This window comes from Biomphalaria glabrata, chromosome 8, assembly GCF_947242115.1.
Source record: "Biomphalaria glabrata chromosome 8, xgBioGlab47.1, whole genome shotgun sequence".
NCBI lineage: Eukaryota > Metazoa > Mollusca > Gastropoda > Planorbidae > Biomphalaria > Biomphalaria glabrata.
Genome location: NC_074718.1, coordinates 37,928,152 through 37,943,292, shown reverse-complemented (window position 1 = coordinate 37,943,292; position 15,141 = coordinate 37,928,152). Strand labels below are relative to the sequence as shown.

Genomic DNA, 15,141 nt, shown 5'->3' with positions numbered 1-15,141 from the left:
TACAATAAATTTCGGACACCCATTTGGGGGCCCCCCCTCCTACGGGGCCCGGGGGGATTTTAAAATTCTCCCCCCCCATCCCCCCCCCTTAGTTACGCCACTGGGCTATAGGATAGATGAAAGGGAATGTGAAATTAGATGTAAACCTGACCTAATTAATGTCTTACAATGAATATCTAATTGATCTAATTGTTTTGTAAAGGGTAATGTCTTATTCAAATCCCCAAGAAGAATACATTTCCGTAAAAAAAATGTATTATTTCTATATCGAGGCACTGCAGTTCACTCAATAATATGAAAAACTACTTATTAATTGTTGTTTTAAATTATGTCCAAATTATATGCATACTAAATAGATTTTTTCTCTTAAAAAATCAACTTTTTCTTTTGTGTAAATGTTGTAATTAGTTATTATTATAGCTTTTATATAGCGCTACTTTATTGCTTATAGCATGCTCAGAGCGCTTTTGGTCCGGTGGGGGGGAGGGGGTATCTAGGAGTTAGTTTTCCGTGCTGCCTTTAGGCGCTCAGTAAACACAACTCTGCCCGAGTCAGGTGTCGAACCCCTTCTAGTTAGCCAAGCCAAGCCAAGTTCAAGCGCACTTAGCCGCTTCGACAAAACTTACATAACTTAGCAATACAAATGTAAAAAAAAATTTGACATAAATCTAAAATAAATTTCCATAAAAATATGGTAAATATATATCTCCTTAATAAAGAGCCTCACGTGTTTGTTACTATTAATAGTGAATAGTTGTAAAAGTGGTGTATTTTTATGAAAAAACTGCTTGTATATAAGTGATTTAAAAAAATTGATTTTTCGCTTTCAGAAAAGAAAAAAGTAGCCATTGCGTCACAACCTTGAATGGTCTAAATTATTATGGTGTCAGATTTTTACTATCTTTTCTAGTTTACGATATCTAAACGGGATGGACGGACAGACGGACAGACATTTTACACAAAACTAATAGCGTATTTTCCCCTTTCGGAAGCCGCTAAAAATCCATAGTTAAAATAAAAATAGGAAATGAAACATTTAAGAGGGAAATGAGGCGTACTACTGAATTGGTGAATTCAATGGGGCCGCCTCTCTGAGTTTATCTGATAACACAATCTCTCTTTGTAATCTTAGTTGTTTTTTTGTTTTTTTCATTGTGTCTAATGTTGGCATAAGTTACATCGGTATTTTGAAAGAACAACAGATTGTCTTTCACTTTCTTGCAATTTAAACTTGCCCTTGCGGTCAATTACTGAAAACAGAATAAGCCTCTAACTACATCGTCGTTAGTCCGCATACACGATAAATGCATCCATTTCGTCTGGCTTTTATAGCCATGTAATTAACGACAGCCATTAATTTGGCAGTATATGAATGTAGGTATATATAGGAGGAACCTGTTCTCACCATAGTTTGTTCTGCTTAAACAATTCCAGAATAAACTACTTTATTTGGTAAGATTTAACGCTTCAATGTTTCAATTTGTTTTTTTAAATATTCTTTTATTTTTGTAAGCGGTCCCCAAAAGGAGAATAGCCGCTAAAACTTATGTGCTGTTTTTATGTCCTTCTGATCTGTCCGTCCGTCCCGTTTAGATCGCAGAGACTAGACAAGAAAGATAACTTAACTTAAATCTTTGCAAAGTTATCGTGCAACGGCTACTTTTTTTTCTTAAAGCAAATCGTGTAAAAAATTAATTACGTAAGCATTTAAAAAAATACACCTCTTTTTAATAAAATTATGCATGTCAATGATATACCACAGATATCTTCATAAATAAATCTAGATTTGTTTAAAGATTTGCTCATAGATACAAAACAAAAATATCATCATAAATCATAATAAGAAATCTATAAATAACTACTATTGAATTTGTTTCTATTGCCACAAAGCTTATAGTATTTCCCACTATAAAGATTTTATATGATGCCGGAGTAATCGTTAAATTAACTTTTGTATTGCCCGTGCTTGTGATCGTGCTAGTATTTGTAATCGTGTTCGCATTATCGTAGTCTGTGAATCGTGACCAGTCTGTACTGCGTTATTGTGTGTATCAGTCATGTTTTAGTGAAATAAAGCCTTGTTTCTAAGGTTATGAGTTGATTTAGTATAGTACAATTATTTTCAATACAACCATTCTTAAATGGACAAGTTTTTGGTCCCAATAGACTGGATGCTGATCCAAGTTTATTTAATGCTTCAGTTACATGGAAACATTGGATTTCTTGTTTCGACAGATTTGCAACGAAGGTAGGGGCTAGTCGACCTTCTACGCAACTTTGTTTCTCCATCCTTATATCAGTATATTTCTACCTGTTCTAAATACTCAGAAGCAAAATCTATTTTTGAGAATTTATTTGTGAAGGCCCCTAATGATACATTGGCTAGACATTCGCTTGCAACTTGCAAACAAGAAGTCGATCAAAGTCTTAATCAATTTGTACACAAGCTGAGAATGATGGCCAGAGATTGTCAGTTTCGAGCTGTTAGTGCTGACAAAAATGAAGAGGGCGCCATACGTGATGCCTTTGTTAGCGGCATGCGTTCGAGAAAAGATTCCTTTACTTGAAAATGGCTTTATATATTGCCATGACACTCGACATGGCCCAAAAAAAGAATCCATTTCGTTTAGTGCTCCTTCTCATTTGGTAGAGTCATCTCTTTTGTCATCGGCTATCTCAACCGAAGAAATGGTGGACTCGGAAACAATCGCAACAGTGATTACTAAATGTTTCTTTTGCGGAGGTAGTCGGCATCTCCGAGCGAAATGCCCTGCCAAAGAATGCTTGTGTTATTTTTGATGTACAAATTGACATTTTTCGAAGGTTTGCAGGGATCACAACACTCCTATAACCAAAACAAAAGTCAAAACATCTCCTAGCCACTAGATTAAAAGACAATCTTGTAAAGATTGTAGCTGCATTAAGGACTCTACACATTTAACATCACTAATTGCTACTTCGTCTGTACCTGGTTTAACTAAATCAACAGTACACAGCTCTGTAAATGGCGTGAACCTAAAAGCCCTAATTAATACAGGTAGCGGGGAAAGCTACATTTCTTCAAACATACCAAGAGAGTATGATTGGTCAGTGACACGTTCAAAGCACAAAATTTATATGGCGTCATCTCAACTGTCAAGCGTCACTAGAGGCCACATGTTTGCATCGCTAAAATACAAAGGGAAAGTTTACAATCAATTCAAACTTTCGTTACTAGATGACCTTTGCACTGATGTAGTGCTTGGGTTGGATTTCCTCACATTACACAAAGAACTGATAATTCCATTCAACGGTGGTCGACCTGCATTTCATGTCTGCTCGCTCAATGCTGTTAAGGTAGAGGCACCACAATTGTTTGCAAATTTATCCCCTGATTGCAGACCTGTTGCTACTAAATCTCGCCGTCACTCCTTTCAAGACACATAATTCATCAAGGCTGAAGTTGAGAGATTGATACGAAACGGTATCATTGAACCTTCCAAATCACCTTGGAGAGCTCAAGTCCTTGTCTTCGAGATTCGCCACCTCCTAAAGATCTGAAGTCTCAGAAAAGAATTGTAGGACTCTTGGCATAGTATGTTCACTGGATACCCAATTTCTCCGACAAAATGTATTCTTTAATGCAAAATCAAATTTTCCCTGTACCTATAGAAATTTAAAAAAAGCGTTGAAAGACTGAAAACAAGAGTTGCCGAAAGCAGCCATCTTCACTATAGATTATGATCACCCTCTAATCGTTGAAACTGACGCTTCTGACATTTCAATAGCAGCTACATTAAACCAGGATGGAAGACCTATTGCCTTCTTCTCTAGGACTCTAGAAATCTAAATCTAGAATCTACAATGACCTTTAATTAGAATATAAATCTAGATCTAGTGTAAAAAAATCTTGATTAGATCTAAATCTAGCTAGTATGTCTTTCTTTAATATGAGAATTATGACGAAATTTAATAAGCATTAACGCACCGAGTTCTTTTAGCATTTCATTTGAAGAATTCTTTCCATATGACGTCTAAAGAAAACAAAAACCACTACGTCACACGGCCTTAGATAGACTTAAAAATGCTTTTATCAATTCAAGCAAGTTGTCGAGGGTTCATAGTAATTGGCACACCGACTTCATTTAGCATTTCAATTTTGTCTGTCCCTCAATGTAATATCGAAATGCTATTGAAAATCTGATTAACCTTTACTTTCTTTTCCTAAACATTGCAATAGTTTTAAGTATCTATAGTAGATTGTTCCGGATGTTTTTATATAAAGTGAGAGAAAAAGAGAATTTCAAATAAATCTAATACCTTTGATTTATTTTTGGGATGGTCTCTTATATAAATTAGATATACCATAACCTTGTGGAGAGATTTTATTACCGTAAAAATCGCAACATAATATTAAAGATAATTAGATTAGATTATAATGCTTTAGCTAGAAAATTAAACCTTATGGAAGTCTGAAATGCGATTTTCCAAAAAAAGAGTTAAAATGTTTTTTTTTATAAAAATCCAGAAACAATCGATTTTCGTAAATGAGAAGAAGATTATTTGTTTTATTTATTATAATAGGGATTTCAAACAAAAAGTAGCCGTTGCACCTAATTGTTACAAGTTGAATCGCATGGTCAAATTATATTTTTCATTTCTTTTCTAGTTTTTGAGATCCAAGAATGACAGACGGACAGACGACATTTGACACAACCTAATAGCTTTTTCCCTTACGGGGCCGCTTAACATAATTCTGTTAACATTGTGTTTATGTTTATGTGTTTGTTATTTGTATGCAGAGTTATTCCCCTTGGTAAGAAAGTTCATATCACAGTGTTGTGTGTAACCTCGTACTATGAGGGTGTGTAAATAAATAGACTGTTGAATATGGCGTTATAGTGTTAGCGTTGTATTATAGTTATTAAGTGTAGCGTTTCTAGCTTAACAAGTGGTAGCAGAGCGTGTAAGTAAAAGTATTTACTTAGTTGATCCTATTTAAAGCGATAATGGCTAAAAGAATTGAGATTCCATCCTTTTTGAAAGATATGTCTTATGAATTATATAAGAAAGAACTGCCGTAGCCCTTTCATTATCACAAGGCAGTGAGTCAAGGATAAGAGAGAAGGTATTTGAGCAATTCGAGCTGTCGGAGCTCAAGTGTCAGGAAGGTTTCGAGAATCTGTTAAAATTTCTTGACAAGAACTTGGCTAAAGACGACCTGACAGACAGTATTGATAAATTTGATGATTTTGAAAACTTCAGGCAAAGGAAAAATCAATCCATACATGATTTTATCTCAGAATTTGATACAAAGTATAGGAGATTAGAACAGAAACGAATGAAAATGTTACCTGAGATTCTGGCCTTCAAGCTGCTCAGAAAGGCAAGAATTACGCAAACTGAGAAGATGCTAGTTCTGACAGGTATGAACTTTGCTCAGCGGGAGACGCTGTATGAAGAAGCGAAGGCATCTCTTAGAAAGTTCAAAGGAGAAGTAAGTAAAGGGAAAAAGTTCGTTGCCTGTATCAAACTTGAGCCAAGGTGTTTGTCTGAGAATGAGGAGGCTTTATGGGCGGCTGGCTACAAGAAACATGAACCGTTTAGCAGTTTGGGAAGACGTGGTGAACAACAGTTCAACCACAGCAGACGTGAGAACGTCAAGAGCTTTGAAAGACGAGATAAAGAGCAGTTGAAATCTACCAGCAAGCCGAAAGTGGAACATCATGGAAGTAGACTATATAAAGGTGGAATTCACTTTAGAAGTGAAGGTCAAGTCAGAAACATTGCTCGAGATCAGTTCTCTCAACCAAGAAAGAAAGGTTTAAACCCATTAGGTCGTGATGGAAATGTTTTGAGATGCATATCTTGTGGGTCATATAGACATCTTTTGTCTAAATGTCCAGACAGCTGGGAAATCTGATAGAGACGCTCAAAGTTGTAGAGGACGAAAAGGGAACTTGACCGTTTACTGGAAACCACAGAGAGAAAGATTTTACAACGAGGTTATGATGGCAGTGCACGCTCCAGTATAGCCATGAATTTTTTTTATGATTGACAGTGGTGGAGAAATTCAAGGCTGACGTGCTTCTAGAATGTGCATGAATTTTGAAGTTACACATGTGTAGTAGAGCTGCTAATATAGTTTGGACAATACTTCTTTTAGGTCACGGTCAGAGAGAATTATAATCCTACTGTAGCTGACTGTGTGTGTGTATGTGTGTGTGGAGACTACTTTCAGTTCCTGTGACTGAAAAAAAAAAGTGAACACACCTGTGTCGAAATATTAGGCAGAATATTTTTGCTTTAAGTGACCTTTGATCTAGCGACCAGAAGGAAACAACTGTGTGTTAGTGGGAGATAATGTGAAGCTATCTGCTCTAGCCATAAGTTTGCCGTGTATAGAGACATTGTTTTCCTTAACAACTGGCATTACTTTCAAGTATCGCCTTTGAGTCACTCTTGATCCATACGATGTGCGTCAAGTTTGAAAACAGCACTGCAACAGAGCAGATTGTTAACAGTTCCTCTCCCCCCCCCCCCAGTCTTGTTACCCCACTACATTTGATCAGACTCCAGAGCATTGTCAACATTTCTTTACCCCACTACATTTAATCATCTTTGTGTGGGAAGGACGTTTTTTGGAACCTGGGCGCATGAGATTGTGTGTATTTCTGGCTCATGCCTACACCACCAACAGAAAGATGCTATCTACACTTGCCACTGTTAACATCAACGTTACCAGCAGAGAATACAGAAACAGTGAAGAAACAAGGGGACGCCTGACAGTACAAGTCTTTTGGTGGGGCAGCTTACCACCATAGCATCCTCAGAACAATTGACTCCATTCATGGCGTCTTTTGAGTCCTACACTCTTATGATGTATGGCTCCATACCTAGTGTTTTACCCTCCCCCCCCCCAATCCTCAGGACATTTTATTCTATTCCTAGTCTTATCAACTCTATGTCGACAACCCATTTGACTCCATTCTATGTGCACAGTTTGACATTTAGATAGTCTTCAACTTACAGCCAATGTTTGACCAAATACGAATGTACACGACTTGCCGTGATGAGTGACCAAGGCCCTGCATTACCAGACACCAAATATGAATGCTGATCAGTTGAGATGGGCACATAAAGAAAACTGGCTGAAATCTGTGTGTTTCTAATTAACAACTTTTTGTATATTGTGCAACATGATGTACCGTATTATTTTGCTCTCATTGTTATGATACTTGTTCTTTATGTTCGCTTCACACTAGTACTTTTCTTATGTTTCTCTGATACCTGTTCTTTTGTTTTCATTTTGTTCAAATTTTGATTATATTTCTTTAATGAACACACACTGTCAGAAGACGTACTACAATTAAATTATTTCTCTCCAGAATTCTTCTCTTACCATTTGACATATACTGCTCAAATCTATTCATTTACATGTGTAGGTCTAACATTATGTCATTTTATTGTATGTCATTGATGTTCGTAGCCTACACTATTACATTATACATAAATAAAATTTAATATTTTGATTAGTTAATATTTTGATGTACAAGTTTTATTGAATGTAGGCCTAATGCTAAGGCAACTCTGAACATACTAGACAGTGCTACATTTCTTTTTTAAAGTTGCCATTTTTGTTTTTCTTTATTCTCACTCTACACATTCTCCTTGATGTTTGAGAAGATTGAATTGTATGTAGTAGACAAGGACACTTGCAAAGTTTTCTTTTATAATTTGAGGTAGTCAGAGGTACTATCATTTATTTTTTTTCCTTATGTAGCCTATATGCTCAGTTTTACTTAGCCTTCAAAATGCACTGAAAAAGAGAAAGAGAGGAAGATTTGAATGAATGAAGAAAGGAATGAAAGAAAGAATGAAAGAAAGAAAAAAAAAGAAATTATAATTAATGTTAACATTGTGTTTATGTCTATGTGTTAGTTATTAGTATGCAGAGTGATTCCCCTTGGTAAGAAAGTTCCTATCACAGTGTTGTGTGTAACCTCGTACTATGAGGGTGTGTAAATAAATAGACTGTTGAATATGGCGTTATAATGTTAGCGTTGTATTATAGTTATTAAGTGTAGCGTTTCTAGCTTAACAAATTCTTTGTCATTCGAAAGACGTTATCTATCCATAGAATGTGGAAAGAAACAAGTATATGTCTTCTTCTGTCTCGTAAGACAATTAGATGAGCCCAGATGAGTCACTGGTTTTTGTTTTGTCTATGGTGTTACTTATCAAGCCTATGACATCAGCGGGTGACATTAACGCTACAGATGCCAGAGCCTGGTTGCTCCTAAAAGTTTCTGAAATAACATGAAAAAAAGCTTTCTTTTTATTGCCAAAACATTTTCATTTCTCTTTATAATCGTCCATTCAATGTGTGGTTCTGTCAGCGACAATCTCGCCTCTCTACTAACCTTTAAACGTTTAAAAAAAAAGGCAAATAAAGCGTCTTACCTTAATTCAATGTTTAGACGTAATGTTTCTACAATAAAAATGGCCATATCTATTTTAAATTACTTTTTATAGAGAAATACTTCAGTTCTAATTATCAAAAAAAAAAAAAAGGTAAGCATCTTGCTTAGGCACGTAGCACTTTTGGACGCCTCCACGTGAGATAGTAGCGAAATAAATCGCTACAACTTGTTACGAAAATCAGAATATACCAAGCAATGGTTCTAACCTCAGTTTTGTAAGGCTTTGAGACCTGGGTGCTCTATAGAGGCATTTAAATCTCCTCGATCGCTTCAATCAAAGATGCGTCCGTTCCATACTGGGCTTACGCTGGCAAAACTACCTTACATATAACCATGTTCTGCTGTTTTAATTATTAATGTTATGAAGTTGTTTTTTTTTTTATATCATTCATTAAGATTTTTCTTAAATGGCTTTTCATTATATGTGTGTATTTGTATGTTTTTGTTTCTTTTATTTTTCTCTAATTAATCTTTTTTTTTTACAAAAGAATAGTAGATATTAATTATTTTCTTTACTGATTTTTATGACATTATTAGAGCGAGGCCTACGTAAACATTATATTGTAAAACAAAATAAAACTTTTTTACAAAACAAACAACAAAAAAACAACAACAACTAAAGTACTACAAATAATCAAAAGAGATGAAAAAGAGAATTGCTGATTTCTGAAAGTAATGGGACTATAAGACAAAGGAAAGTTTCCACAATTACATGAAATTAGTTAAAGAGAATTTTTTTTTGTTATGAAAATTGTTGGTCTCCCCTTCTAACTTTCACTACAAAAGATGAGCTGGTTTAAGTGAAGTCAGAGACCGGACCTAAACTGAGAAGGTCTCATTAATCTTATTTTCGGGTACGAATCTCATTTGTTATAGTTAACATTATTTAATAAATATTTAAACTTTTTAATTGAGGAAATGAAAACTATTTTGTGTTCTTCTAAAATCTTAATGTCTTTTTTTTTTTGTACATATAAAATATTTACTACAAAATGTTAAGTGTTCTTTTTTTTCTAAAATATCAACATGAAATAAAACCTGGCCCCAAAACGACCACGTCGTCAAAATGGCGTCGCCAAAACATGAAGTATCGTAACTAAACTGGTGGCGCGATGGTTCAGTGGTTGAGCGCTTGGCTTTCAAACCTGGGGTCCTGAATTCGAATCTCGGTGAAGGGGTTTTAAATTACGGATCAATCTCTTAACTTCAGCTTTAATGTTATGGCGCAAAGATATTGTTGTATTTTAATATCATTTTTAAAACTGTCTTGTAAAATATCGCCCGGGTTTGCTGCCCTGCCTCATCGTTACGTCCGGGTGGAAACGGTCGTATTGAGAGGACGAGTGGCCAAATGCGCAGCGAAACAAGGCTCCCTCGGGAGTGCCTAAGGGAGTACGAGAGCATCGCCAATGCACTGTGCGGGGATAAAACAAAGCCCCCGCAACATCCAGGCGCCGTCCCTCAAGGGGCAGTTACACAAATTGCGAGTCCCACACGGTTAGCCTGGTATAGTAGACGAGAAAATCCAGTGGTGCTACCTTCGGCCGCGTCTCTCGCCCGCGAGTCCGGAGTGCCTGTGTCCATTGGAAGTGAACGCATAAAAAAAACTCTTAAGTTTAACCCCGAGTCTCACCCCCCCCCCCGTCGGACAGGGTGGCGGGAAAGGGGAACCCGCAATCACCCAATTCAGGTAGGTGAAAGGAAGCTTTTGTTCGCTTTTGCTGGCCTTGATGTTCCAAGTGCGACGAAGAACACTAGTAGACAATTAAAGAAGTAAAATATCAAAAAACGCTCAAGGACTGATGGTCTGTAATGTTTTGATAAACAACTTTCATACTTACATTTCTTTGTTATAAAATATATTTTAAGCTAATAGTATTTCCATTTTTCTTTTTATTTCTCCAGGCAGTAATGAAGTTATTTTTATTCATCTGTGTCAGTGTGACACTATTAAAGACCGCAAACCCCTTATGTACATACACAAGTTGGCTGCACAGCTTTGATTCCACTGGACTATCTGTATGCAAAGAATCTAAATACTATATCCACGGCTTCGACAGAAACACATACATGGACGACGACAAGCTGTATCTTTTAGAAGGCGTACAGTGCTGCAGTGCCCCACACCAATGGTCAAACAGCGAGATTCAAGTTGTCTACGCTGACTGGACGTACAAATTAGATAGATTTGACGATTGGGTTAATTGCCCGGCAGGTTTCTTTCTTCATGGTTTGTATCGATCCTTGTCTATAAGCGAAGGCTATTTAGGGCAGATTGAAGATGCAAGGTGCGCAAAGCCAGCGAATCACCCTTTCTATTATGGGGATTGCTACGTCTATAACATAAACTTTATTACGAAAGGTTTATATTCTTGCAAAGCAGGTTATTATATAACCGGTCTCTACAAAAGCAACTGCAACTACTTGCATTGCTTAGATAGTCTCCAATGTTGTAAGATGGCAGACAAACCAATGGTAATTGATGATGTACATAAACTGAAGACAAACATTATGGACACAACGTTGTGGAACCTGGCCAATCTGGCGCATCTACTTGGCTACGGCTGGTGTTTGGGTACTAAAGGTATCAATGTTGGAGAAGATTTTTACAGAAGCGGAGATTCATGGGTGGCTGATTCGAGGCTTTTTTGGCCGTTAACATATTGTGAAGGTTACAAATGTTATGAAAGACTTGCCATTGATTATATTAATTGGAATTTAGCTGTCAAAGAAATTAAATATGGGCAAAGTGTTGTTGATGAATTGAAACCAGATGCTGTACATACTGGCGTAGAGTTCAACCATCTGAATGAAAGCTCTTCCAAACTATTTGAATATTCAAAGACAGTAACGGAAACAATAGAGCATTCAACGACAAGCAGCTGGAAGAATAGTCACGAAGTTTCAGTTTCACTCAACTTTGACTTGGGTGATGTTTTGAAAATATCGCTGTCTTATAAAACAGCTTTTGAGTATTCGAGATCAACAACAAACAAAAATAGCCAAATGAAGTCAGATACACTTAAAATATCAACTACCCAAACCATTCCTCCACGATCAGCAGCAAAGTATACGGTTATGGTGGGTAAGACCAGAACAACTATTCCCTACACGGCTGTCATCATTGCAAAGTTCAATGTAAAATTTAGAGGATTCCTGAGATGGGGAAAAGGATATGGTAGCCCAATAACTAATTATCATCATCAACATAAAGGAAGCGGAGATAGGCCAACAGTACCTTACACTTTTGGAGATCAATCTGAAGCTTTCTACACAGCTCTTAAACGAGAAAGCGAAACTCAAGCTATGCCTTGGTTGTGGAACGAGATGATAAAGAACTACCCTTCAGCACGTCAACTCATCAACAGACTCACAAATGAGACTCAATATGAATTTACACTGAATGGAAAACTGCAGCATGTTGCGGGAACAAAGATTGATGTCATCTGGGAGAAAGCGAGATTGAATCGGCGATCAATTCGTGACAAAATTAAATCCAGCACACCTCAGTTCGATAACAGTACGTTCTTCGCTACAGTAGGTCTCAATGACAAGCCTGTAGATGTCAAGTACCCTGAAGTTGTCTTGGTTAATTCAGAGCCATTTCAATTTGAAAGTATCCCATTTGATCCAGACTCCAATTGAGTCATTTTATAGACAGCGGTCTATTGAATTTCTGTTTTGATAAACGTTGCTTTAAATGTCAGTGTTTTTTTTTTTGTTTTTTTTTTTTTTTTGCTTTCTTTGAACTAATTCTAATATAGAGTTTTCTAAACATTTGATCACATCAAAAATCAATTGAAATTATTACATAATCTTAATTGTGGTCTATATGGCAGATGATGTAAGGGTCATCTGTTTCTGAGGTCTACGGTTAACAAGGGTGTCATGCAGCCAGCACAACGACCAACCGCATTTACTTTTCCCTAAGCACAACGACCAACCGCATTTACTTTTCCCTAACTAATATCAGGTACCCATTAGAGCTGGGTGGACTCAGAGGCGCCCGAAGATCCCGAAATTAAAAATCCCAGTCTTCACCAGGATTCGAACTCCGGTCCTCGGTTCGGAAGCCAAGCGCTTTACAGCTCAGCCACCGCGACTCCTAATCCTAATCTTAATACTACACAAAAGTTGTTTTTTTTTCGTTATGTTTCTAGTAAATGACCACCATCCTAAATTACGATTAAAAGAAAATTTACAAATATGTGCTGTTACCCTATATTTTTGAAGCCCTTTTTTTGGTTCGATTTTTTAGCTTTGAATGAATTTTAATCAACAACCACTACCATGTGGAGCAAATTAATATTTTTTTTGAGAGGTCTTACAATTTTTGACAATTATTAATATTTTAATAAATTTACATTAAATTAGATTTTAAAAGACATTTTCACCTTATCTAGTACTACAATTCTAATATCATCAATTTTAAAACGAATGCCTTATTTATAGTATATATATTCCATTACTCATTTTTTTATTGAAATAAAATTTATTTCTTGTTTACTAATATTTAATGTCAACTTACGACATCAATTTTACATCTACCCAGTACATAATAGAAACAAATATGGGCCAGCTATAATCTTAATTGGCTTTATTTTTTTTTTTTTTTTTTGGTATTTTGCAACGTTATATCAAGTAGAGCTTTATATTTCAAAAGCTATAAAGCAACTTAAATTTAAAGTAAATCATATGATCAGGAATGTTTAAATTTTTTAAGAACCTGATAGTCAAAAAAATGTATACACACTTAAACTGTTATAGACAGATTTCCGGTTCTACAAGGTTAAATTTCCGTGAGAAAGTAATATTATGTTTCTTCAACTAGTTGCAGCAGTGGCAAGGAAGTAACTGCAACATGGCGGACGTGCGTTTGAGTTTTGAAGAGCGGAAGTAGATAATTAGGTGGTACTGAAAATGGGTTCAGAAGTGAGTCAGACGTGAACCGCGATTTATGTGTGGCATAATTTGGTCGGATGAAGCCCAATTCAAACTCAATGGAACTGTCGATAGGTACAACTGTGTATACTAGGCTGAAGATAATCCTCGCATTACAGTTGAAAAAGCTGTGAATTAGCCTGGTGTAAATGTGTGGTTTGCTTTGTCCGCAAGGGGACTCATTGGGCCTATCCGCTTTGAAGGTACTGTTACAGGAGAAAAGTACCTAGCAATGCTTGCTGGCTCCATATTCCCTGACATTCGTGCATTATACGGTAATGATGAGTTTTAATTCCAAGAAGATGGCGCCCCGCCGCACTATCACAGGGACGTACGAGCAGACCTGGATCACAATGTGCCAGGCCAGTGAATAGGACGCAGGGGAACAATCGAGTTTCTTGCACACGCTCTCCAGATCTCACGTCACACTATCATAGGGACGTACGAGCATACCTGGATCACAATGTGCCAGGCCAGTGGATAGGACGCAGGGAACCAATCGAGTTTCTTGCACGCTCTCCAGACCTCACGTCGCTGGATTTATTCTTATGTGGCATAGTTCAAGATGAGGTGTACAAACGTAAACTACGTCACCTGAACACACTGTGGAATGAGATTCAGGTGGTGGGCGCAGAAATCTTAGTGGACACTTTGGTACGATGTACGGAATCAGTTTTGACTCGTACTCAGCAATGTATTGATGCTGAGGGCCACCAGTTTGAACATTAAATCACATTTATTTGTCCAATTGGACATTAAGCTTTCCATGTCCAGAAATTTAGCATTGTAGAAAAGGGAAATAAATTGCCGATGACAGTTCAAAGTGTGTATAAATGTTTTTGACGCACCATATATAAAGTAATGGGGGATTTTCAATGTCGTAAACAAAACATAATTATTTCTGTCAAAACAAAAAAAAGTGTTACTATCAGGTAATTTTCGATTTAAAGAAAATATGCAATTATCCCAAGATGTAATGGTTTTGTTTCTGGTATATTATTTGCGTGTACTTTAGGTGTTAAAAACTTTTTTATTATTAATTTAGCGCATGCACGGCAATAAAAACAAATCTTTTAAAATGATGTTTTTATTACTTTTATTATTATTATGCTTTTTGGCTTTAAAAAAACAACAACAATATTGCTAATAAATGAAACAGTATTAACTACCCTTTAAGTACATAACTAATAATAATTAAACAAAGTTTGAATTCGGGTGTTGAAATCTTAAATCTAAATGAATATCTAGGTTTAGAAAGAAAATGATGACAGTTTAGGTAAGAGGCGAATGATGGAGCGAGCATTGAGACTGAATAAAATTGAACAAGACACAAAAAAACGTATTTCCTTTTTCTGGAAAAAAAAATTTTACGAATAAAAAAAAAAGAAGGTCTTATTTACTTTTTTGTGTCTTGAGTGTTTGACTTACTAGTTACGACTCGCATAAGATTGATGCCTTCTTTATATCATAACAGTAGTAACCAAGAAACTAATAGTGAATAAAATACATGAGAAGTGAACAAGCTCTCATCCGAATCACAAGAAAGATTATGCTTATTATAAGCTATCCAGACAATATCAACTTCAAATTTTTCAACTCAGGACCTGACACTACAAAATAAGACAACATATGTACCGAAATTTCCAAATAAGAACAGGACACACACCTCTATTAAATTACCATCTGAACAAAATAGACTCCACACAACTCCCCCTTTGTAGACACTGCGCCCACCCCT

The 15,141-nt window shown here is 36.3% G+C and overlaps 1 protein-coding gene across 1 annotated transcript; it reads left to right on the top strand.

Annotated features, from left to right (window-relative positions):
• The first annotated feature begins 1,361 nt into the window (after positions 1–1,361).
• LOC106078829 (uncharacterized) lies at positions 1,362–14,485 on the top strand. Its single transcript, XM_013239863.2, has 2 exons — positions 1,362–1,452; positions 10,368–14,485. Exon 2 carries the CDS (start codon positions 10,374–10,376, stop codon positions 12,105–12,107), a length of 1,734 nt encoding a protein of 577 aa, XP_013095317.2. The 5' UTR covers positions 1,362–1,452; positions 10,368–10,373; the 3' UTR covers positions 12,108–14,485.
• The last annotated feature ends 656 nt before the right edge of the window (positions 14,486–15,141 follow it).

What these genes read in the sequence shown, in the direction of transcription:
- LOC106078829 (XM_013239863.2), top strand. Translation starts at nt 10,374, where the DNA reads ATGAAGTTATTTTTATTCATCTGTGTCAGTGTGACACTATTAAAGACC.